This window comes from Littorina saxatilis, linkage group LG2, assembly GCF_037325665.1.
Source record: "Littorina saxatilis isolate snail1 linkage group LG2, US_GU_Lsax_2.0, whole genome shotgun sequence".
In the NCBI taxonomy this organism is placed as follows: Eukaryota; Metazoa; Mollusca; class Gastropoda; order Littorinimorpha; family Littorinidae; genus Littorina; species Littorina saxatilis.
In genome coordinates, this window is record NC_090246.1 from 80397672 (window position 1) to 80417140 (window position 19469).

At 44.8% G+C, this 19469-nt stretch overlaps 2 protein-coding genes across 2 annotated transcripts; both read left to right on the forward strand.

Moving 5' to 3' along the window:
• The first annotated feature begins 3480 nt into the window (after nt 1-3480).
• Nucleotides 3481-10551, forward strand: LOC138959851 (putative 3-methyladenine DNA glycosylase). Its single transcript, XM_070331496.1, has 4 exons — nt 3481-4013; nt 5494-5898; nt 6232-6431; nt 8967-10551. Exons 1-4 carry the CDS (start codon nt 3923-3925, stop codon nt 9159-9161), a joined length of 891 nt encoding a protein of 296 aa, XP_070187597.1. The 5' UTR covers nt 3481-3922; the 3' UTR covers nt 9162-10551.
• Nucleotides 10552-13509: 2958 nt separating this feature from the next.
• On the forward strand, nt 13510-14550 carry LOC138954437 (thyrotropin-releasing hormone receptor-like). Its single transcript, XM_070326287.1, has one exon. It carries the CDS (start codon nt 13510-13512, stop codon nt 14548-14550), a length of 1041 nt encoding a protein of 346 aa, XP_070182388.1.
• Nucleotides 14551-19469: the final 4919 nt, after the last annotated feature.

Here is a 19469-nt window from a genome sequence, read left to right on the forward strand (position 1 = left end):
TTGCTCTTGAAAACATCAACATTTCCCCTTCCCCCGACCCTGGCCCATTCACAAATATCGTCTGAGAAGCAGCTGAACTGAAGTGTAAAGTGAAGGATTGAAAAATACGTTGTTTTGTTTTTAAACTTTTTCGGACCAAATGATTCTCGATAATCGTGATTGTGTGTATCCTAAAGCGCACCCCCCCCCCCTCCTTCCCCGCCCAAGTCAACGCAGCCACCACACACCACTTTGATTTTTTTTTTGGAGGGGGGGGAGGGGGCTAGCGGGTAAGTTTTTGGGGACAAAGCCAATTAAAACGTGATGTGTAACAAAGGTTTTTATTTGTTGTTTTCATTGCGTCCTATATATCAGGCTTCTGTTTTGTGCCCAGAGCTGAAAACGTTTTGATTGTACCGGCGTCATATCTAGAAAGCAAAGTATTACTTTGAACGCTCTGCGACTGTCCATTTGTTTCTTTCTAACGTTGGTACATTCTGGTTTTGGTACATTCTGGTTTTGGTTTGGCACATTCTGGTTTTGGTACATTTTGCTTTCCAAAGTGACACTTGACAATGTTCTGTGCAGAAATGCCCGCGAACAGCTCACACGCCTTCACCCCGTCAGTCTGTGATACTGAGTACACTTGACTGCGAAATGCTCCATAATTGTCATAACTTATTCCATGAATGTAAATGGTAGAATCAGCGTCACTCTTCAGCATCGGAGTACCGGTTGGTCATGAGCAGACGACACCCGTTTGATTTTAGGAAATGACATCTTGAAGTATTTCCCTCTTCTTTGCTGGTCCCCGTTCAATTTTGGCTCATTTTGACTCAACCGTTTCCTTGCCTGACCTGTGGGATTAATGACATGGAATGCCAAGCCGGATACAAGTGTTACAGAGTCTGATCTTCGCTGAGAAAATGCACTTCAGATTCAGTTACCTCTCAAGTCACTGGGGTTATTACGTCAACTTCGACGTCGAATAGTTTTTTTTTCCTTTTTGAAATAGTCAAAGACCCACAGATATACCTTTATTACACTTTATCTGTGTGGGAGGGAGGAGCACCATTGCGCTCATATGAGCTACACGCTGTTTTAAATATATTTGTTTGTTTGTTTGTTGTTGTCAGACATTTCAGTGTATATAGCCATGCATATTGTTATTGTGTGTGTTTTGATCGTACATGGCTGATGTACGCTTATCCTCCATGTGTGTGTCATGTCAAGTAATGATTGATCTGAGAAATGTTGTTTGCCGGCAAAGGGAACAGTTTGATCACTCCACAACTCCACATTTCTATGGGCATTTCAAAGTTGCTGCTACAGCTACGTCGCTACATGGGTGATACAAGAACCCGGTTATAGGCTCCCCAGTCTCTCACCCCCACTCCAACCTCCCCATCCCCAACCCCAACCCGCCTACCCCTCTGCCCCCCCCCCCCCCCCCCCCTTTCCCCAGCCCCTTCTCCAAATCTGACATCTTGATTACTCCCATTGCCAATACCAACAATTGTTTTTACAAAACATAATCAAAACAGTAATGACAGCAAATCTGCTGTCTCTCTGCCTGCTTATTTTTGAAACCCCAATAGGCTACACCCATACCCCCGCGGGTTAGGGGGAGTCCCATATTGGTTGGGACGAGAAAGAATTTATCCGATGCTCCCCAGCATGTCGTAAGAGGCGACTAACAGATTCTGTTTCTCCTTTTACCCTTGTTAAGTGTTTCTTGTATAGAATATAGTCAATTTTTGTAAAGATTTTAGTCAAGCAGTATGTAAGAAATGTTAAGTCCTTTGTAATGGAAACTTGCATTCTCCCAGTAAGGTAATATATTGTACTACGTTGCAAGCCCCTGGAGCAAATTTTTGATTAGTGCTTTTGTGAACAAGAAACAATTGACAAGTGGCTCTATCCCATCTCCCCCCTTTCCCCGTCGCGATATAACCTTCGTGGTTGAAAACGACGTTAAACACCAAATAAAGAAAGAAAGCATATCTGCTGTCTCTCTGCCTGCTTATTTTTGAAACCCCAATAGGCTACACCCATTCCCAATTCTCTACCCCCCTCCACCCCAAAATCTTGATCCACTTCTGTAATTACTTGTGCTTCCCTCTCCCTTCATCTCCCACCCACAACCCTCTCCTGATCTCATCTACCTTATACCACTTACCCTAGCCCCCCCCCCCCCCCCCCTTTCTCCAACGTTTTTGTTAAGTCTGACATATGCATATGGCATAATGATATGACCATAAATTATGTTCATTATTTTTTCATCGGGCGACGTCGTTGTGGTCTCTTGGGAATGTTATGTAAAATCATTCGCAATACAACTGTAATTACATTCAAACATCATGGATATATCGTTGCATCATGTGTATTTTTGTGTATCACAAGGTGTAACATTTGAAAATCATGAATATTGTTACATTGCCTGTTTCCTTGTGTGCAATTATGTTGCGTTTGAACAACTTGAATGTCGTTACATAGTGTATTTGTCAACCTTACATTCTGTTACATTTGATAATCATGAATATTGTTACATTTAAAAATCATGAATATCATTACATTATGCGGTTGTATGTATCACTCGCTAGCAGTGTCCGTCAGCTGGTCTGAACAGTGCCATAAAACACATCACTCTTACAAATAATTGATTGTGTGTCACTTTTATTGTATGAACATGTGTTTAAAAGCCGAATAGCAAGGGCGGGGGGGGGGGGGGGGGGGGAGGATCACAAGCAAAAACACACACGCAGACAGAAATATAGTCGAACACACAGGCAGTTCACACACACACACACACACACACACACACACACACACACACACACACACACACACACACACACACACACACACACACACACGAGAACACACACACACACACCAGACACCTCTGTCAGTGGCAAAGAAAAGAAAAAACCCGTTCGTGATGTTTATGGTTTTATTTTTATCCTAGCATATACATGTATGTAAAATAAAATGTGAGTTCTGAACTATTGCAGCAATGTTTGTTTATGTAGATTTACGATGTTTTGCAGTATTGTGATTTTATGTGCAGAATTAAGCAAACTGTACATACATCTCTTGTAAAATAAATTACGTAAAGAGAAGATAGTCTTTTCAAGTTGTGACTGACTTATTTGTAAATATCTGCACCCTAGCATATGCCTCTGTGTGTGTGTGTGTGTGTGTGTGTGTGTGTGTGTGTGTGTGTGTGTGTGTGAGTGTGTGTGTGTGTGTGTGTGTGTGTGTGTGTGTGTGCGTGTGTGTGTTTTCAACACTCACAAAGCAAACACTACTACATTGTGACATTTTTTCATTTAGTGAATGTCATGATTATCCAGCGAGAAAACACACACACACACACAAACACACACACTGATAGAGGGGGAGGGTGGAGGGAAGAGATACAGACAGGCAGACAGACAAGAGTGGGTGAAAGAGAGAGAGAGAGAGAACAAACAAACACGCAAACACTAACGAACAGGAACAGACACTCAGTGTTGTAAAAACTGAAACAACAAAGAATTGACTTTCGGCCACCTTCCACAGGGCTCCAAGCAGTTACAACATAGCATAACATTTAACACATTCACGTATTTACAAACGTGTAACACATTCACGTATTTTTAACAGTATACCATGTACCACCATTTTCTCATTTGGAAAAGGACATATAGGCTAGAGCCTAGGCCAGTTCGATCCTGCATCGTTTACGTTTGTTCAGGGGGCATGGCTACATGGCAGAAAGAGGACGGTGAAAGGTTATCTGGGACACTGATCTTGAATTTCACCACAGCAGTTTTCTGGGTCGAGTTCATGACAAACACTTCGCTGAGCTATTCGTACTTTCATGTCACTATGGGTTTGCTCTCCGTGGTGCAATTCAAGGGCGGTGACCCGTGACAAGTTTCCCCCGCCAGTTTGAAGAATGATCTCCCTTGGACTGACAAAACGAATCCCTTCTTCCGTGTGTCGGTGTGTGTTGCTATCCAAGCTACAGCAGATATCACGCATCACAGGTACGTTCTGTGTGATACACGATGTTTAGAAACCTAGGACGCTTTTTGTCTGGGCTGTCTCCATTCTGATCTGGAATTTGACCTGCTAGGCTGGCTGCATGCAGTGCCGGGGCAGAAATATTGTTGCCGAGTCGTCGAGTCGCTATGCTTACTTCTTTCTTCAGAAGATCGACGTCGACATGAACGACTTTAGTCTATAGATAAGATACGATCGTCTGCAGTCACTGCTATGTAATGCTAATGTTGAATTCCCTGGTCACTCGGTCACTCAGTGCAATCAAAGTAGTCGATGGATTATAAGAAAGTGTCTTATTGTGCACATTCGTTCTCGCCCACGAAGATGCCTAGCAAGAAGCATGCTCTAAATAGTAACAAGGGAGGCTAATGCTTTTTTTCTCGTGAATCAAAAAGGGAGGAATTGCTTCCCCTGAAGATAAATACATTCCCAGAAATGCATTTATTAGTGTCGCATGTACATTCAAGCGCACCACCCTGTATGATACAATTACCTTTTTACGTCGCGTGCTATTCAAATACTTGTCCACATTTCTCGTCAGTAGCTGTATAGGCAAAATGTTCGTCATTTATTCTAGATGCGCCCAGACTCTATTGTTAAACCGCTGGTGTTATATTGTCACGGAGCTTAGTTGACGAAATATGGCGCGAGGTATAATGCTGATCAAACACGTTCAGTTAGTCAAAATGGCGCGAGGTATAATGCTGATCAAACACGTTCAGTTAGTCAAAATGGCGCGAGGTATAATGCTGATCAAACACGTTCAGTTAGTCAAAATGGACGTGCAAGACCCTCGTATTCGCGTGATAAAAAAAACCAAAACAACAACAACAACAACAACACCAACAACAATAAAGCAAAACAATTGTATATATAAAAAATCCCCCAAATTGTGGTCTTTGCCGAAACGTGTATCCATGATTCAGATGAACGGAAAACATCTTTATATCTCGATGTAGACCTTCTCAGGCATACTGCAAGCTCAACCCTACAGTCATCATTCGTAAGTCATACCTGCACAGTATGCTATTGTGCGAGTCACACATGCACAGTATGCTATTGTGCAAGTCACACATGCACAGTCCAAGTCACACATGCACAGTACAAGTCACACATGCACAGTACAAGTCACACATGCACAGTACAAGTCACACATGCACAGTACAAGTCACACATGTACAGTACAAGTCACACATGCACAGTACAAGTCGCACATGCACAGTACAAGTCACACATGCACAGTACAAGTCACATGCACACTGCTATTGTGCAAAGGTATGAAGACACACTGGTTTTTGGTTTACCTACCCTTTTTTTGCCCAATTACTGTCACCATAACTATAAAAGCATTTTTCGCCTGAAAATAGTTGTTGCCATTCTTTTCCACACAAACCTTGTTACTGTGGGCGTTTGTTTAACAGTAAGAAGGTGTGCGTGGTTAAGAACGGTTGTTGCCGTGTCCAGGTGCCGCCATGTCGGACAGCAGGACGAGAAGCAGACGTCGCAAGGCAGGCACAGGGAGTGGTGACACAACACCCGCCAAGGTCAACAAGGTCACAAAGACTGTCCAGCCGGTCAGCGACTGCAGCTGCAGCAGCACTTCACAGCGATTGGATCGTAAGTTCTACGACGTTCCCGGAGAGCAGCTGGCTAGAGATTTGCTGGGTCAGAACCTGGTGAGGATGGTGGACGGGGTGCGACTGTGCGCGAGGATCGTGGAGACGGAGGCCTACCTGGGAGCGGTGGACAAGGCTGCACACTCGTACCGCGGTCAGACTGACCGCAACACGGCCATGTTCATGCTGCCAGGCACGGCCTATGTGTACAACGTGTACGGCATGTACTGCTGTATGAACATCTCCTGTCAAGGTGAGGGGGCAGGGGGGCTTGAGGGTGGGGTGGGGGAGTGGGGGGGGCTTGAGGGGTCAGACTGACCGCAACACCGCCATGTTCATGCTCCCGGCACGGCCTATGCCTACAACGTGTACGGCATTTACTGCTGTATGAACATCTCCTGTCAAGGTGTGGGGGAGTTTTGAGTTTGGTGGTGTGTGTGTGTGTGTGTGTGTGTGTGTGTGTGTGTGTGTGTGTGTGTGTGTGTGTGTGTGTGTATGTGTGTGTGTGTGACATACACTAAGTGTAGATTGACAAAATGAACTATTTGAAGAAGACATTGTCCCTGACTGTCACTGCGTGTGCCAGGCGAGGGGTGCGCCGTGCTGATTCGCGCCATGGAGCCCCTGGAGGGCGTGGTCAAGATGGAGGAGCTGAGGAGGGGCAAGATGAAGACCTCGGCGCCCTCTGCCGGCAAGACTCTCAAGGTCAAGGACCTTTGCAACGGTCCGTCCAAGCTATGCCAGTCCCTGGCCATCAACAAACCGGACCTCAACCAACGTGACCTGGTGATTATGGGACACGACAAGACAAGACGATAAAAGACAATAAAAGACAAGACAGCCCCATCCAATCCAGCATATTATCTAAACGCATAATGTATGGTTACAGACCAAATTCGTGATCTTTAACGTTTCTTGCACAAAGTTACTCATTTGCGATGTCTTTGGTATTGGTTGCTCGGAACAATTTCAAGCACGTTTTCAAGTCAGACCTTATACACACCCTTGACCTGGATCGTTTCAGCAAGGCAATAGTGAAGGGGTTACCTCCCTCTCGACGTAAGTACATATATGCACACTGTCTTTCGGTATTGATTTTGCATCATATGTGCATTTCAGATAATACATGTTAGGTGACGGACGAAGGGTGCGGCTAGAGAAAGGGGAAAGGGGGGTGGGGTTGGGGGGGGGGGGGGGGGGGGCGGAGGCGTGAAAAGCTGTGACGTACGTGACGTATTGTAATGTCACGGTATTATTACCAGCTATTGTGTTTTCAGCGTAGCAAAAGGGCCCGATATTTAGACGAGACAAGTATAATGCCGACGAGTCGAAGACGAGTCGCATTATACTTGTTCGAGTCTAAATATCGGACCCTATTGCTACGATGAAAACACAATAGCGTTTATATAGCTATTCTGACATTGAATTCTGTGTTAAAATCATGTTTTTGTCAGCAACAAATACCAGAATGGTCCATGTCGCTGATTGCAGACGACGGTTCCCTTTCCGCATGAAGCCACGGAAATAACCGAACATTGAAAAACCCACGGACATGTGTTACGGAGAAAACTCGAGATAACCGGATGTTTAGCATTACGTCAATATGCTAGGAATCATATGACGTCATGACGTATCATGCTTGCCTACGTATATTGTATGTTCGAAAGTCTGACTTCTGTTGGGAATTCGCGTGGTGAAGACTGCGGTAAATCTGTAGATGATAAGAGAACAAGGATTGTCTCAGAAGAAACGACTAAATGTTTCAGACCGGTAACTTCATTTCAACATTGCACTATACAATGGACGTTCTATGTGACAGGAGAGTTTGCTGATTTTGTGTTAAACATTGGAGAGATCGTCTGCTAGAATCAGAGATAGGTCGCTTCAGATTGCAGCTTCTGGAAATTTGCAAGGTTTGTTGCCTGTTAAAGAACTGGATTTTACACGTAATGTATGTCATGTACAGTAAGCAACAACAAAAACACACACAAAGCAAATGGCATCGTCTGTCGACTAGTCACAGAAACAAACCTGGCGAGGTATGCGTGTACTTTATACACGTGGAAGAAACCGGAACAATGCGTGTTTGTTATCGACAATATGCTTTTGGATATTGAGTAAAATGGCCGACTTCCGCCGCATTATGCTTTGATGATCGGAAGAGACCATCCAATCACAGCCCCCGAATTCCCCCTCGTGTTCATCAGAATAGCTATATATTGTGTTGTATTGTGTTATGTATCGATTGAACACTGGATTTCCCTTCTTTGAGCCATGTGACGTCAGAGGCCGACAAAACTTCATATTTAGGCGGCCAGCCGAGACTACAAAATAGTGCATGTTTGTGTGCGTTCAGTCATAAAAACTAAAAGGATTTCTGAACAGAATCGATCGATTAATTACACATTAACATGCTTCCATTTGAAACTTCGAGGTCTTCATCGGGGATTGACGCCCGACAAAAGCTAATTGAAGCCCGACGGAGCGAAGCGACGGAGGGCTTCAATTAGACTTTGGGAGGGCGTCAATCCCCGATGAAGACCGAGAAGTTTCAAATGGAAGCATGTTAATGTTATTGTAATTCAATCTGACGACGATCTCTTTCCTGCTTTCATGCGGTTGTAAACAGACAGAATTGGTTCTGTTCTGTTCACACACTACTTTCAGTCCACCTACCTGCAAGGGTCAAGTCCCAAGAAATATGTCTCTGTATTCCTATCGTATCACTCTGCTCCTGTTTTGTTTTCTTTCACACACATTTTCACTTCTTTTTTGACGGGTTTCTGGACAGCAAACTCTAAACAAATTCTTTTCATCACAAAAGCGATCTTTGGAATTGACTGACGTAGTCCGGAAGATTTCATGCATGGTCTCGGTATTTCGTTGGCCTTCATATTTCCTACTTGTAAAATGACCCTCAAAGCTAACCGAGACTAGTTGAGGTTGTATCAATGCGCCTCGCCAGCAGGTTGTTAATGGATTTTTTAGCGAGTGGTTATCGACAATTAATGACCGGTAATTTTTAATGAGTTGGGGCATTCTGACCAATCACAGGATCTGTTTCATTAAAACGCAAACTTGATTGAATCACAATAAATGTTATCTGTGTTCTTGACCAAAATATGACATTATTTTTACACAGATCTCGACAGTCATTGTTCACCTCGACCGCGCTACGGTCTCGGAGGAACACTGACTGTCTCGATCTGTGTAAAATGTCATTTTTTGGTCAAAAATACAAATAACGTATAGTAATGTATTGTATTGTATTGTATTGTATTGTATTGTATTGTATTGTATGGTACTATACTGTATTGTCAGGTGACAGACGGTGGGACGTGGCTGGAGAAGGGGGAGGGGGTGCAGACTTGTGACGTGGTGGTGTCTGCCCGTATCGGGATCGACAAGGCTGAGGACTGGGTGCTCAAACCTCTCCGCTTCTACGTCCTGCACAACCCCTGTGTCAGTGTCAGGGACAAGCACGCTGAGAAAGATCTGCAAGCCAAGAAAATGTGATTTCTAGGTGGCTATAGAAAGATCTGCAAGCCCAACAAATGTGATCTGTAGGTGGCCGTAGCGTAATTAAAAATCTGAAAATTGTAATTAAAATATTTTTTTATAAAACGATCCAAAAACAATTTCATCTTATTCTTCTTCATTTTCTGATTCCAAAAACATATAAATATGTTTTATTTGGATTAAAAACAAGCTCTGAAAATTAAAAATATGAAAATTATGATTAAAATCAAATTTCCGAAATTTATCCGTGTGGGTTCCTGATTCCAAAAACAAGTACATATGATATGTTTGGATTAAAAACAAGCTCAGAAAGTTAAAAATAATAGAGATACAGAAAAGTGTGCTATGCTGCTCAGCGCAACCACTACCGCGCTATTCTGGTTTGTCAACTGCCTGTGCCACGAGCGGTGGATTGACGAGTATACGGTCTTGGTGAAAAAAATGCAGCGCGTTCAGTTTCATTCTGTGAGTTCGACAGCTGGACTAAATGTTGTATTTTCGCCTTACGCGACTTGTTAGTTATTGCAATAGGCGACCATCTTGAACACACGGTCAGTACCAGTTACACGGTACTGGCCGTGTGTTCAAGATGATAGGCGACTTGCCCTATCGGCCAGCCACGCGATGTCACGCGAAAAATCTGCGTTATCTTGCGTGGCCTTGCGAGATCTGCTGTAAAATTATTTCATAAATGCGGGCATGTTTTGATAGCTCTGTGAGAGATTGCGTTTCAGTGCAGACACTTTGCCTTGAAAATGGTGAATTTGCACTGTGCAGCAGTGGGCTGCGGCAATAATAGCCGCAAGAATAATCCTAAAGTTCGTTCAAAGTACCCAAGCATGGCCCGTACACAAAGGAAAGGCGGTCAAGTTTTTATTTATATTTTTATTTACACAAGCCAGAGAACACCAGCGCTTGTGAAGCGATGGCTGTGGAATTCTCTTCGACGTCAAAATTACGTGCCATCCCGGTACTCCGTTGTCTGTTCAATAACTTTATCAGCTTCGGTTTCTTGTATCCTGAATTTTGTATTTTTCTTTCTTTGATGTAATATTGCAACTTTGGTACTTGCAATCGCACGAAAATTCTGCTGTTCGGTAGCCATTGTTTAGATCAGTGACTGTAGCGTATTGAAGGAACGATAACTCTTGAGAGCAACAAATTAAGACCGCACGGAAGTTAACCTTCCTTATCTTTCGCACAGAAGAGCTATTCAAGCGGGGTATTGTCCAATTTGGCTATTAAATGGCACATTTAGCTGTGTGCAGTACACGGACTTATTATGGAAGAGGAACTTATAACAGGCTGGACTTGTAACAAGAAATAAACAGTGTAATAAGCTATTTTTGTAAATGTTGTATTAAACATTATTTTCTTAGAAAACTGAGGAGAAGTCAGTGTGTGTGTGTGTGTGTGTGTGTGTGTGTGTGTGTGTGTGTGTGTGTGTGTGTGTGTGTTTACTTTTCCGCAATTGCCGTCCGTAAAACTATACTGCAAATATGTAAGGTCACAAAACAACGAACAAAGAACGCTTTTTTTTTTTATATGTGAGAACACATGCACAACATCAGAGCGCCGCGTCCCAAAAATAGTATGAGCAGAGGGCATCATCCTGAATCACATTTAGACTCAAGGCAAATTCCCAGCAAAATAAGACAGCAAACACAGACACACATATCTGACACACACAACTGAACAGCTGAGACACACACACACACACACACACACACACACACACACAGATAAACACACACACACACACACACACACTAAAACACACAAAGATAAACTCACACACACACACACACTAAAACACACACACACGCCCACAGACACAAAGATCATACACAAACGCTCGCACACTACCACACACACACGCGTGCGTGCGCGCGCACTATTGACAAGTTGCCTCTGCGTGTGTTCGATTGAATCCAACGCAAGGTGTGTGTGTATAATTATGTGTGTGTGAATGTGTGTGTGACAGTGTGTGTGTGCCATTGTGTGTGTGTGTGTGTGTGTGTCTTTGTGTGAGAGGTGTGACACCCAGGCTGTGTGTGTGTGTGTGCTCGCGCGCGTGTGTGTGTGTGTGCGCGCGCGTGTGTGTGTGTGTGCGCGTGTGTGTGTGCGCGCGCGCGCGCGTGTGTGTGTGTGATGGCGTGTGTGCGTGCGTGCGTGCGTGTGTGTGTACGTTAGAAAAACAGATTCTCTAAGACTATCATGGTGTTTGGATGAATTGACTTTTACCTGCCGAGAGGGGAGGGTTGGAAGGTAATATTCACTGACATGCTGTCAACAAAACTGAGAAAATCATTGGCATTTTCATAAATGCGAGTGAAATTTTGACAGAAATCAATGATAACATCAAAATACATGACAGAACCAAGGAAGTTATTTTGTGGAATGCTTTTAAAAGCGGACAAATATATTTCAGCAAGAAAGCGTTCACATCTTGACGTGATCAGTTGATATACCTCTGTGAAAAGTGACACTGGTTGTGTACCTCTCTCTGAATCATATTGTTTTGAGACACAAAGGAAGAGACATGAGAGGCTGCACTGCAATAGAATCATTCCGACAATAACTCTGTCGGGTTTGTATAGGTTGTAAAAGAGTGAATACCCTTGATTTTCCTCGGACAAACTTTGGTGAGTGACAATCACCAGCGAGGGGTATGTCGGAAATACGTGGACAGGGGCGCGTGTGAATTGTTTTGTTCGAGATAAAGCTAGGCTATACACTTTTTCACAACCCAAAGAAACCCGACCGAGTTATTTTCGAAAATAGTCTCTTAATTGATGCAAAAACTGCATTTAGCAGACTCCATTGTGTTTTACTATACGGCTGAAGGGCGGGTGGTGGACATTTTTAAAATACATTCTAAGCAACTTCTTCGATTTCTTAAAGCTACTCTTACACTGTGCCGAATTGCCCACGTGAATAGAATTTTCCAATAATTCACAGTGATCGGGACATGGTCGCAAGACATTCGTAAATGTTCTTAACCATTCGCCACCATTCGTCTCTTGTTGTGAACATAGCAACATGTTCCTAATATTCGCAAAGAAGTCATATTCTTAACTTTTTTGCAACGTACTTCTAAGATTTCGCAAGACATTCGTAATCATCGCAATGTATTCGTAACGCTCGCAAGGCATTCGCAACCATTCGTTATGCCTGTCTCACACTGTGCTGAATATCCTTGCGAACATTCGTAATCATCGCAATGAGTATTCGTCAGGCTCGCAAGGCATTCGCAAACATTCGTTATGCCTGTCTTACACTGTGCTGAATACCCTTGCGAATATAGATTCGTATGCATTCGCAATGATCAGTAGACATTCGCAAGCACTCGCAACCATTCGTAAGACATTCGCAAGGATTCGTAAGGCTTCGAATGGTCAATATGTTTCCTGTCCATTAGTCTCTTTTTTTGGCCAAATACAACATGTTCATATACACATTTCTTGCGAATGTCTTACGAATAGTTGCGAGTGCTTGCGAATGTGTACCGATCATTGCGAATGCCTTGCGAGCGCTACGAATACCTTTACGATGATTACGAATGGCTTGCGAATACTGAAGAATATGCATTCCTTGCGAATATTAGGAGCATGCTGCTAATATTCGCAACAAGAGACGAATGGTGGCGAATGGTTAAGAACATTTACGAATGTCTTGCGACCATGTCCCGATCATTACGAATTATTGGTGAATTCTATTCGCAAGGGAAATTCGGCACAGTGTAAGAGCAGTATTACGAACAATGCGAATTGCATAATCGCTTTATTCGTAAAATGTTTGCAAGCACTCGCAACACTCGCAAGGCCACTCGCAACGTTCGTAATACATCCGCAAGACATTCGTATATGGATTTGTATGCATTCGCAATGATCGGTAAGGCTTCGAATTTTCAATATTTGTTCCTGTCCATTCGTCTCTTTTTTTGCCGAATACAACATGTTCATATTCGCAAGGATATTCGGCACAGTGTAAGACGGGCATAAGGAGAAAAGTTGTTCAAGAGGGCTAGTACTACCGTCTGTTATAACGACTTGTTCCCTGCTTTTTGAGCCCTGTACAAGTACCTTTTCACAAATCAAAAAGAAAAAAAACCGTCAAATCAAAACCCGAAAAGTGCCCAACGCTGAACGTCCCATTTTTAATTTAAATTCGTTTGAACTCTCGTTTTCATGAAAGTCAATGAAACTTTGCATTTTTCAAACCGATAGCGGCCTGAAGCGTGACTGAAATTACTAGGGGATCTGAAAGTGACAAGTTCAATAACTTTAAGGCAGCCACAGTCACAGGAAACCCAGACTGAAGGAAAAGTAAGCTGCAAAGCAGAATGAACACCACAGTGGAAGTTCTACCCAATACAACCCACCAGACAGCTGTTCTATCTGAAGCCTTGGACCTGAACTCCCTACCGCTGTCACAAGCTAGACTGTGGATGAACAGAGTTGTCGTCCCCCTGATCGTCGTCCTCGGTCTGTTGGGCAACACCATGATCCTCGCCACCTGCCGACGGCTGCACGCCAGGCGGAGCTCCATGGACCAGTACCTGATGGTGATCGCCGTCACCGACTCGCTGGTCCTCCTCTCCACCTCACTGACCAGATGGCTGGAGCTCGTGGCGGGGGTCTCGCTGACCGAGAGTCACGACGCTCTGTGCAAGATGATGAACCTGACCTACAACGCTTCCGGGGCCATAACAGCCTGGCTGTTGGTTGCCATGACGACCCAGCGAGCGATGTCAGTGGTGTGGCCTCACCGTGTCAGCGTCCTCTGCACGTCGCGGAGATCGTGGCAGGTGATCGTCATGATCGTGGTGTTCGTCACGCTGCTCTATAGCCACCTTCTGTACGGTGTCAGCTTGACCTCTCTGGGACACTCTGTTGTCGGAACGTGCACCATCACGTCACTCGACTACTTGACCTTTGTCCTGAACGTATGGGTGTACGTCGATTTGGTCGTCACTTCCTTTTTCCCTTTCGCTGTCCTGCTTCTGGCCAATACCGTCCTGATCTGGAAGCTTCGCTCGTCAGCGCAACACGCGACTGACCGCCTTGGAGCTGACCCTTCCCAACAAGCCAGCAGGTCCAGTGAGGCGTTGTCCATCTCCCTGACCGTTATAGCTTTGTCCTTGACCTTCGTTGTGCTCACGTGCCCGTCTATGATCAACAACACTGTGTCCGTTCTCTACCGCACACAAGGGGCCATCAGCGACACACACCAGTATGCTCTCAACTTGTTTCTCGAAAGCCTCTTCAATGTCTTCGTCTACCTGAATCATGCCTTAAACTTTTACCTGTACTGCCTTACCGGAGCCAGGTTCAGAAAGGAATTCAGCAAAATGGTGTGGGTCTGGAGAAGTAACCGCGGATAGAACATTATAGCGGGAACCCCCACACAATACAGACATCATAACACTGCGAGCTTAGACAAACACACGTTGCCACCGATTGGATGTTGTGTGTTTTTATATTTAATTTTATTTTTTTAATAGTTGGGAGTTTTCTTCATTTTGCGACTGTAGTGCTTGCTCCTTCTCGTCTTGTTTCTTGCTTGTTCATCCTATTGGATCAAACTCTGGAAGACAGGGGTGGAGCCAGAAATGTTCCAAGTTAGAGTTCCCAGCATAGCTCTCTCTTCACCCCCCCCCCCCCTACTTACCCTTCCCCCTTTACATTTGATGGAAACACCCCTTCAAATCAAAAATATACCGACCAAAAATCCCCCGCCAGACCGCTTTTTGTAAAGACTGGGAATTTATTGCTGAAGTAATTTCGCAAATTGTCGGTAGCAGCTGTTATGATGGTACATGAGCATGAATATTCCAACTGTGCACATGAAAGCAGCCTGGCCGTAGAGTTATGGTGGGACAAAGGAGTTATGGTGGGACAAAGGAGTTATGGTGGGACAAAGGAGTTATGGTGGGACAAAGGAGTTATGGTGGGACAAAGGAAAAGGCTGAAGGATGTTGTCATCGCAAGCTGACGTTTCAGCGAAGCGACCCGAGTGACATGCGCAGCGGACTAACCAGACTGGACTAGGGTCGACCATTGAAACTCGCCCTGGCTGTGGAGGTGTGGTGTGTCCAAGGTGAAGGTTGAAGGACGTTTCAGCGAAGCGACCCGAGTGACATGCGCAGCGGACTAACAAGACTGGACTAGGGTCGACCATTGAAACTCGCCCTGGCTGAGGAGACTGTGTGGTGTGTCCAAGGTGAAGGTTGAAGACGTTTCAGCGAAGCGACGCGCGTGACATGCGCAGTGGGCTAACCAGACTGGACAAAGGTCGACCATTGAAACTCGCCCTGGCTGTGGAGGTGTGGTGTGTCCAAGGTGAAGGTTGAAGGACGTTTCAGCGAAGCGACCCGAGTGACATGCGCAGCGGACTAACAAGACTGGACTAGGGTCGACCATTGAAACTCGCCCTGGCTGAGGAGACTGTGTGGTGTGTCCAAGGTGAAGGTTGAAGGACGTTTCAGCGAAGCGACGCGAATGACATGCGCAGCGGACTAACCAGACTGGACTAGGGTCGACCATTGAAACTCGCCCTGGCTGTGGAGGTGTGGTGTGTCCAAGGTGAAGGCTGAAGGATGTTGTTATTGCAAGCTGACGTGTGGACGGTTCTGGGCCTGCAGTGATTGGTCAACACGCCTGCACGGGGAGGACGGGATGCTTACAGACGTGGTTTGTAACATTTGCTGTCATGTGGCCATTTTCTGCACTAGCTACACTGAGCTCACGGGTGTACCTAACCTTTCCAGAAATATAAACTTGGCCAAAAAATTATTGCATCAATTTTCAAACCCAAATTAAAGCATTAATCCCCGTGTCATTTCATTAAAACTTTATATGCAAGAGAAGGCCGTTCACGCAAGGTAGCAAAACAAAGCAATCTGTTCAGGGTAGATAATTGGTTTGACTTTCTTCTCGTATGTCAAAGTTGCAAAGTTTTGCCTATTGTGATTTTTTGTCGATTTTTCGTTCGGCTCTTTCGTTTTTGTCTGGTCGATTTTGAGGGTACCCTTACTTTAGCGGCGGTCACGTGATCCCTGTAAAAGAAATATTTAATCCAAAAGGTGATCCTGAAGGTTAAGTGAACGGCCTTAACTGGCATATACAGTTTTAATTAAATAACACAGGAATTAATGTTTTAATTTGGGTTTGAAATTTGTTACAATAATTTTTTGGCCAACTTTAGTTTAAGAGTCGCCCCAGTACCTGAACGTAGCCTTTGAATTGTTCACTGTGTATGATTGCGTGTACAACACTCGCCTTATTTTAGCGGCAAGAAACCTAAAAACCTCGCCGCAGAAGGCTGCTGTGTGTGTGTGTGTGCGTGTGTGTGTGTGTGACCGTACGGTGTGTCACGGTATGTGTGATTTTTGAGTTCGTGTGCGGGCTTGTGTGCTGAGTGCACTGTAAGATGCAACGTTAGCCTGTTTTGTGAAAGAGTGAGTGGTGAGACCTATCGCCACGGACCTCCCCGCTGTGTAGCACCCAGCCTACTCCAGGTTTGCGCAACGCTTGGTGTGGAATAGCACATGTCACTCATCATTCCCACGGGTCGCGGCGCACTTCTGGGGATGTGCTTTGCAGTCTTCAGTGTGCTCAACGCAATGCGCAGCAAATGACAAACAGTTGAAGCGGAAACAAGAAGATAAGAGAAAAAAAGTTGCTAGCAGAGAGAGAGAGAGAGAGAGAGAGAGAGAGAGAGAGAGAGAGAGAGAGAGAGAGAGAGAGAGAGAGAGAGAGAGAGAGAGAGAGAGAGAGCACTGAACTGAACTTTATTTAACAAGAATTACGATTTAAGGCTAGGTCTGTTCTTATAATCTGTCCTTGTAAACACACACACGCACACACACACACACACATACACACACACACACACACACACACACACACACACACACACACACACACACACACACACACACTCCAATTTTTGTAAGAGAGGCTTTAGACACAAGCCTAGTTTTACTGTCCGATTTACTTCATCTAAAACAGCGACACAGAAACAAAGAAAGAGGGAGGATGGCACACACAAGGAACAGACAGCAGACCGGAATCAGTTCAACTCTACTTGTCAAGAGCATGTACAAGAGATATTACTGGTGGTTGTCCACTCTATCCCTATCAGGAGCATGTAAAAGTGATATGATGGTGGTGTTCAACTCTATCCCTATCAGGAGCATGTAAATGTGATATTACTGGTGGTTTTCCACTCTATCCCTATCAAGAGCATGTAAATGTGATATTACTGGTGGTTTTCCACTCTATCCCTATCGGGAGCATGTAAAAGTGATATTACTGGTTGTTGTCCACTCTATCCCTATCAAGAACATGTAAAAATGATATTACTGGTGGTTTTCAACTCTATCCCTATCAGGAGCATGTAAAAGTGATATTGGTTTAAGCGTGTTTTATTCAATTTCTCATACACACGTTTCAAACAATAACAACATTAAGAACGTTAACAAGTGATATTACTGGTGGTGTTTAACTCTATCCCTATCAGGAGCATGTAAAAGAGATATTACTGGTGGTGTTCAACTCTATCCCTATCAGGAGCATGTAAAAGTGATATTACTGGTGGTTGTCCACTCCATCCCTATCAAGAGCATGTAAAAGTGATATTACTGGTGGTGTTCAACTCTATCCCTATCAAGAGCATGTACAAGAGATATTACTGGTGGTGTTCAACTCTATCCCTATCAAGAGCATGTACAAGAGATATTACTGGTGGTGTTCAACTCTATCCCTATCAAGAGCATGTAAAAGTGATATTACTGGTGGTGTTCAACTCTATCCCCATCAAGAGCATGTACAAGTGATATTACTGGTGGAGTTCAACTCTATCCCTATCAGGAGCATGTAAAAGTGATATTACTGGTGGTGTTCAACTCTATCCCTATCAAGAGCATGTACAAGTGATATTACTGGTGGTGTTCAACTCTATCCCTATCAGGAGCATGTAAAAGAGATATTACTGGTGGTGTTCAACTCTATCCCTATCAGGAGCATGTAAAAGTGATATTACTGGTGGTGTTCAACTCTATCCCTATCAGGAGCATTTAAAAGAGATATTACTGGTGGTGTTCAACTCTATCCCTATCAGGAGCATGTAAAAGAGATATTACTGGTGGTGTTCAACTCTATCCCTATCAAGAGCATGTACAAGAGATATTACTGGTGGTTGTCCACTCTATCCCTAGCAGGAGCATGCAAAAGTGATATTACTGGTGGTGTTCAACTCTATCCCTATCAGGAGCATGTAAAAGTGATATTACTGGTGGTTGTCCACTCTATCCCTATCAGGAGCATGTAAAAGTGATATTACTGGTGGTGTTCAACTCTATCCCTATCAGGAGCATGTAAAAGTGATATTACTGGTGGTGTTCAACTCTATCCCTATCAGGAGCATGTAAAAGTGATATGACTGGTGGTGTTCAACTCTGTCCCTGTCAGGAGCATGTGAAAGTGATATTACTGGTGGTGTTCAACTCTATCCCTATCAGGAGCATGTAAAAGTGATATTACTGGTGGTGTTCTCATCAATGTGAAAGTGTGCCATACTGGGTTGATTGACACACGCCCCGCCCACCACCAGGTTAACAAAAGCCCAGTTCTCGATGCGGCCCGCGCGCCCGGCCCCCGCTATCACGTTCCGTAACGCGCCGTCACCAGAGGGCAGTGACCCGATGACCCAGTCCACCAAGGTCACGTTGGAGAAGGACCCAGAGGTCAGCGGGGCGAGGGCGAAGTTGACCAGACGCGGACACAGTCCCTCCACGCGAACGTCTGTGAAAACGAGGTCAGCGGAGTTGACAATCGTGGTGTTTCCCCCCATGTCAAACACAGCGTCGTTGGGCGAGATGTGGCTGTGGCCGCCCTTGAAGGTACACCAGTCGCTGTGGATGACGTCAACGCTGGTGACGCGCACGTGACGTATAGAGCGTGACGTCCACCAGCCGAACTGGAAGACGGCGCCGTTCTGAGCCTGCCACACCACGCAGCGTTCCACCGTCATGTTGCTGGCATACACCTGCCTCACCCGACACGGACAGAATCATTATAGACATTTTCGGTATTTGAACAGCTCTCGCGAGATACCCGCAAGACATGCTCACTGTAGGGCGTCGAAAGTCGCGAGAACTTCGATCATCGGTATTGACAGCTCTCGCGAGATAGCCATACAACAAACTTTGCTAAGCTTTGAAGTTAGCATGAGCCCAGAGGAATGCTAGCGGCAACAAGAGTCGTGCTACCAAGGTGAGTGCGTGTATAGGTGTCGCCC